We start from the raw sequence: 6,579 nt of genomic DNA, 5'->3' as shown, positions 1-6,579 counted from the left end.
TATTATTTTTTAAATATAACTATTTTTTTTCTTTATATATTTTTTTTTTAAAATTATTTTATATAAAGATCTAAAAATGTCAGTTTTCCATCGACACACATAAATTTCACATTGTCCTTAATGGAAGACAGGAAAACGACAAAAATAAAGCATAAATAAAATAAAACAAAACAAAACAAAACAAAGCATAAAGTAAATGGAACAGACTCCCCTGATAATATGGCAGTGATAATCGTATGTCATGTTCCGATAAAGCAATCGTATAGCATTTCATTCGCGGCCCGCAGCTTTTGGGTACCCTCTACAATCAAATAGGCTCATAATGTCCCTATCCGAATGGAGATTGAGTACGAACGAAAGTATCCAAACCTGCAAAACAAAGTTCAAAGCACCCAAAGCAGACATCAAACAGACTCTAAAATTAAAACTGACTCAAAATACAAAAATAAAGGAAAACAAATAAAAAGTATACAAACTCTACACTCAGGTATTACCCGGGGCCTATCCCTATCAAGCAATCAAAGTCGGGATATCGAGGAGAAATACATCTTCCTCGACCGAATCAACCGGCCCACCGATATATTGCTTTAACCTATGGTTGTTCACCTTCCATGCTCTCACCTCATGATCAACTAACTCAACTGCACCGTGCGGAAATGCAGCCTTCACCGTATACGGGCCAACCCATCTCGATCTAAGCTTACCTGGAAAAAACTTAAGACGAGAATTATAAACAAGCACCCGATCCCCACACTTTTGAACTCTTTCACCTTCTTCAACTTTAGATCATGCAATGCCTTAGTACGCTCCTTATAACTCCACGATATCGCGCATGCCTCATCTCTCAACTCAACTACCTCATGAATTTGGAGATACCGATTTTTCGCAGCTTGGGTCAAGTCAATATTAACAGATCTCAAAGCCCAATATGCTCTATGCTCTAACTCAACCGGCAGATGACACGCTTTCCCGTAAACCATCCAATAGGCGTTTTAAACGCTGTGCGAAAAGCACAAAGTGCAGCATCCAACTTTTCGAACCAGTCCTTTAGGTCCTTGCAGACAGTTTTCTCCTAAATTCATTACACTCCTCGGTTTTCGTTCTCCACTTGCCCGCTCGTCTGTGGATGATAGGCGGTGGATAACCGGTGGGTGACCCCATGCCGTTCCAACGCCTTCTCCACCTGGGCATTACAGAAATGTGTGCCCCTATCACTGATCAAGGCCCTAGGAGTACCAAACTGACTGAACAACCTCTTCAAGAATCCCACTACAACTCGGGCATCGTTAGTAGGCAAGGTGTGAGCCTCAACCCACTTGGAAACGTAATCATTTATGGAAAATGAAAAATCACATGGAAAGTTGTAATAAACAAAGAAAAATTGTCAAATACTTACTGGTGCTGGCATTTTATTTTGCCCCACAGCACTAGTACTTTGGTTAGAACTAGCCTGAATGGGAACAACATTTACCTACGAATTGTGACAACAAATAGTGCCAATTATGTATGTTGAATGCATTAATTAATATGTTTATATGTAACATACGTCACTTACTTGACTTGCCGACAACATTCCTTCGAGATGTCTAAACATGGCCTCAAATGCTAACTGGTCCTTATCACGTCATGCTAGCATAGCATTCGTGGATTAAAGTAAAGCCGACAACTTTTTCACCATTTCATCTATATGAGCCGCCTTATACTCAAGTTGGGCAATATGCTCCTTATATAAGCCTTTTACATGACTCACACCCCAATATTTACCTGTTGTCAATCTGTACCCAATCCCTTTTAAAAACCCACCTTTCTCTTTTCCAAGTACTAAGGTTACGGCATCTGTTCACAGTTCAAGTGTCAAGGCTCCAGAGGCGATCTGCTGTTCATGCAAAACCTGCAAGAAAACAAATGTCAAACTGCCGATTCCTTACAAGCATAAAACGTCAGATTTAATGAACTGCAGTTCTTAAAAAACAGCAGTTTTGTGCATTCCTTTCATGTTAGTGAAATGAGACTAGTACTTGTTTAACTAAATACACCAATCACACCTAGTAAAAATTATCACGTCCAATATCACTAGTAGTTGATAAACTACTATAAGTAAATAAACAATTGATGGTTTGGTAGTACTGATGTTGACCATCCTAACTAGTAGTTGTATCCACATAAAGTGTTGAGACAAGTTAGACAGACTCAAGTTTGTTTGACGCCACTAAAAGGGTGTGTGTGTGGCAATGAATTGACTTTAACATGATTTGGTTTCCACGTCTTCGACAACAACAATTTTGTATGCACCATTTTTGTCCTCCCATGCTTTCATCCACATTAATGCATGGTCGAGCGTCTCATCCGATGCAAGTTCCTTGTTTTTGACCTTGTAAAATATTCAAGAGAAAGCAGCTGACGTTCATGCATTAGACACATAACCAACAGATCATTGAACTCGAGTGAGGTGAATACCAGTTTCTCTCGAAGGTCGGAGTAACCCCCTCGTCCCATGTGATGATCAAAAACATTCTTTATTCGAGCTCCCTTTGTTGAAGCCGAGTGTGTAACGATTCCGGCAAATTCAGGTATACCCTAGCCGGTATATACTATTTATGTGTTATTTAATAATGAATATATGAATTATAATGCGTTTATACGAGTATGTATGATTCACATTACGGATTATACTCGATTATACAGTTAATCGTAGTGGAAATACGATTAACCGAATAACGGTTATTGAAGCTCGAACGAATCGAGGATACATTATAGACGAGATATATGATATTTACTGATGTTTACGAAGTATTAAAGCTTCGGGATAAGTGAATTAAAGCACAGAAAAAGAATTTTCGATTTAATGATACGTCGATACGTTAAACGAAACCTTTAATACCAAACCGAGCAAGAGACAATCGATCAAGTCGAAAAAGATGCACAATAATTAATAATATGATGCTTTAAGTTAATAAATGTCATGGTTTAAGTTTTTAAAGTTTTTAAATCGGTTTTATATAAATTTCATTTTTAAGCCGAAAAACGACCGTTTTTGCCTCGTTTTAAGCCGAATTAAACATTTAACCGAAAAACGAACTGAACCAGATTATCCAAAACATTATCCGGATTACGAGAATCCAAATATGTGGATAGGAATGGAGAGGTGGGTCCCACCCCACCCCCCACTTGAACCGATCGGACTATAGGGGATATCCCCCAAGTCCTTTATTCTTTTTTCTAAAACAAATCTTCAACAATCTTCAATTCTCTCAAGATCATTAACTAAAAACCGAGTTTTGTAGCAAGAACAACGAGGTAAAGATCGTGTTATGTACGTGTTATCTTCGTTTCTTGAGTGTTCTTGCAAGAAAATGAGGTTTCCAAGTGAAAAAGGGTGAAAACCCGAGATGGAAGTGATTCTTGCATGATCAAGTGATATATACGGGTTATACAAGGGATCTTGGTCCAAGAAAGGAGTTAAACGAACCAAAAACGAATTTTTACGGTTAAATCTTTGTTTTTATATCATAACCGAAACCATGAAGGAAATGGCTTGATTGTGGGTGTAACTTGCTTGGTGTGGTGTTATTGTGCTTGTAGGTGTTGTATCTAGTTGATAGCAAAGGCTAGAAAGCGAGATCCTTGCGATTTGAAGCTAGAAACACAAGGTAGTTCGGTTTTTGTGTGATGATTAAGTTTTGGACAGATTGTGACTCGTTTAGAGTTAGGTCATGAAATTTTACAGAGATGTTAGATATATGAAAATATGAGTTTTGTGAATTTTTGGTAATTTCTGGACAAAGGATGAATATTTGGTGAATTTAATGCTCGGTTTTGGCCAAAAATGGTGAAAAATAGTTAAATATCATGAAAAATTCTGGAAACTTTCAGATAAGCTTTTTATAACATTTATAAGTCACACACAAAATTTGAGGTCATTTGGAAAAGTCTATATAGGCTTTTCGGTTAAACGAGTTCTAGGGTTTTCTAGCTCGGTTTTAGTGAAAATGGCTTGTAAAATGAGATTTTGGTTCTGGAAAAATTACAGGGGACTATCTGTATGGTAGGGGTCATCCAGGAAAAATTTGGGATTTTTCTAAGATCGTTTGGTATTTACGACATATTTAGTGTTTAAATGGTGTTTAAAAATAGATAAATAAATTTTAAATATAAAAATTAATTCTGGAAATATTTTTATAAAAATCCCCACTGTCAAAAAGTGATTTGTGTAAAATTTCAAGATCCGAGATTAAACGGATATTTATTTGTGCTAAAAAGAAGATAAAAACAAACTTTTAAAGCTTAAAACGCGTAAACCGGTAAAGTTCGCATAAGCGAGCTGACTGGTGTATAAAAACCCTAAAAATGGATTATTTTCATATAACTAAGTTAAACAAGTAAAAATAAATCATCCGAAAATAATTCGGATGATTTGAGTAATTTTAACAGTTTCCGGTACGCTAAAGACGGAAACGGGTCCCGCGGCCAACCGGGGCGTCTAAACCGAGCTCTAATTTCACATCTTTAATAAATTATCAGTCAACCACTATTTTCGGGTAGTGTGTGACCAAACTCATTTTTGAAACGTAAAAATGGATAATCGTGCTAGGCACGCAAAACGGGAAAAACGACTAATAGTAATTTTGACTAGTGAACTCTAAACAATATCACAATCTGAGTCTGGAGGAGTGTTTCTGGGTTAACATTGCCCCCGGAACGGTTACAGTACTGGGTTAACAGTGTCCCCAGATGTACCGGTTAACACGGTTAAAGTTATGTTAATAATGAATGTATAGTAACGAACTTAGGGATCGTATTACAGATCCGGACCAATAGTTGGTGTACTGTGATACCTAATTGCCTACGATAAGGTGAGTTTCACGAGCCCCTTTTTCTGAACTGTTTTTAAATATTTTCCCGGGGCGGAAAGCATGTTATTATTATTGAAATGTTTAAGTACATACTGAACGCATGGATTTGCGTGTATTTATAAATATTTGATTGTACGGGATTCGTACAGAATGGGTACAGTGCTGGGTTAACAGTGTCCCCAGATATCTCTAGAAGTGTTTCTGGGTTAACATTGCCCCCGGAATGGGTACCGTACTGGGTTAACAGTGTCCCCAGAAGTCCCTAGGAGTGTTTCTGGGTTAACATTGCCCCCGGAATGGGTACAGTACTGGGTTAACAGTGTCCCCAGAGGTTTCACTTGTGGGCTCAGCATATTACATCGCTAATATATGATTATTAAAATGATTTGTCATTTTGTTTAAATTAGTGAAACTCACCAACTATTCGTAGTTGACCCGTTTTCTTTACATGCTTTTTAGGTACTCCCAAACTGGAATAATTGCTACATGCTTGATGATGCGTGCTTTTTGTGGAAGCTTAATGATCTTTTTGTATTAACTATGTTAATGTACTGTTGGTAAAACTTATGTGCTATCGCCTAGACGATAACTAAACTCAGAACAATGTAATATGGTGTGAATTAATGTAGTGGTGTTTTCTTTATAAGCAATGTTGTTGATATCAGATGTGTCTGTTGCATCCCGTTTACGTTTCCGCTGCGGTTATGGGGTGTTACAGAGTGTTTCTTCAACCACACATTATAATCATTTCATTATATTTAAAAAAACATAAACCTTATATAGTCGATCAAACTACGTTTGTAGCTAGAGTAGATAATTTATACCTGAAATTGCTCTGATTGTGTGTACTCAACCAAGCGATCCCAGTCTTCTTGCTTGGTCATCGTCCTGTATACCTTGGGTATCGCCTTCAGCTTCAGAGGTTTCCCGATGTTCGGCATAACGCATTTGGAATTCATTTTTCTTCAGAAGATTCGAAGAAGGTGTCCGAGCCGATTCAGCACAAAAGGCTTGTGACACGCCTCAATCTCAAAATATTTCTGGATAATATAATACAGTAAAAGTAATTACTTCTACAACCATTAGCCCAGCCCATTAAACATAAATTACTTCTCAAAATATTTCTGCATGCATAGATGTTTGGAAAACCACTTTTACCAAACACAAATGATTTTTAGAAGTCAAAAATTCTTTTAACAGCATAAAATGCACAAAAATAAATCATCAAGCAACATAAAATGCACAAATAAAATTAAATAATAACCGTTATTTGTTACCACGACTTATCTCTAAGCTCCTTTGTGACTTTCCTCCAACTTAAATATCTCAAGCCAACCGTTATGTTAACATAATTGATCCTCTTCTAATATTTTTTAAAATCTCACAATCTCACCAAACCCTAAAAAATCTGTTGCCGGCTACTCAATCCTTCCAAAAAGCTTCATTAATCTCAGGTTGGAAGATCGATAAGTCTTGGATGTCAGTAGGCAACAGGTGCAGTAAAGCATATAAAGATGGTGTTAAGGCATTTCTAGATTATGCAATTCATAATTGCAAGGAAACATCACCACCAATTTCTATTTCATGTCCATGTGTTCGGTGTGTGAACCATATATCTCTTACTGTAGACGATGTAGAACATGACTTATGCAAGTTTGGAATTGATAGGAATTATACTACTTGGATAAAACATGGAGAAGCCGACACCAACATTCCAACTAATGTT

At 37.0% G+C, this 6,579-nt stretch overlaps 1 protein-coding gene across 1 annotated transcript; it reads right to left on the bottom strand.

Annotated features, from left to right (window-relative positions):
- Nucleotides 1-510: 510 nt before the first annotated feature.
- On the bottom strand, nucleotides 511-980 carry LOC143605066 (uncharacterized). Its single transcript, XM_077081322.1, has 2 exons — nucleotides 755-980; nucleotides 511-704 (listed from the first exon to the last, which is right to left on the bottom strand). The coding sequence occupies exons 1-2, from the start codon at nucleotides 978-980 to the stop codon at nucleotides 511-513; spliced, it is 420 nt and encodes a 139-aa protein (XP_076937437.1).
- Nucleotides 981-6,579: the final 5,599 nt, after the last annotated feature.

Source organism: Bidens hawaiensis, unplaced genomic scaffold (genome assembly GCF_021521415.1).
Source record: "Bidens hawaiensis isolate Kalapana, Puna unplaced genomic scaffold, B.hawaiensis_p1.1 tig00067831_1, whole genome shotgun sequence".
NCBI lineage: Eukaryota > Viridiplantae > Streptophyta > Magnoliopsida > Asterales > Asteraceae > Bidens > Bidens hawaiensis.
Note: the sequence above shows the minus strand (reverse complement) of the source record. Positions and strands in the feature narration are given on the sequence as shown.

Coding starts and splice junctions, on each gene's coding strand:
- LOC143605066 (XM_077081322.1), bottom strand. CDS start 980: ATGGTTTACGGGAAAGCGTGTCATCTGCCGGTTGAGTTAGAGCATAGA. Junction 705..754: donor GAAGGTGAAAGAGTTCAAAA/GTGTGGGGATCG, acceptor AGTTTTTTCCAG/GTAAGCTTAGATCGAGATGG.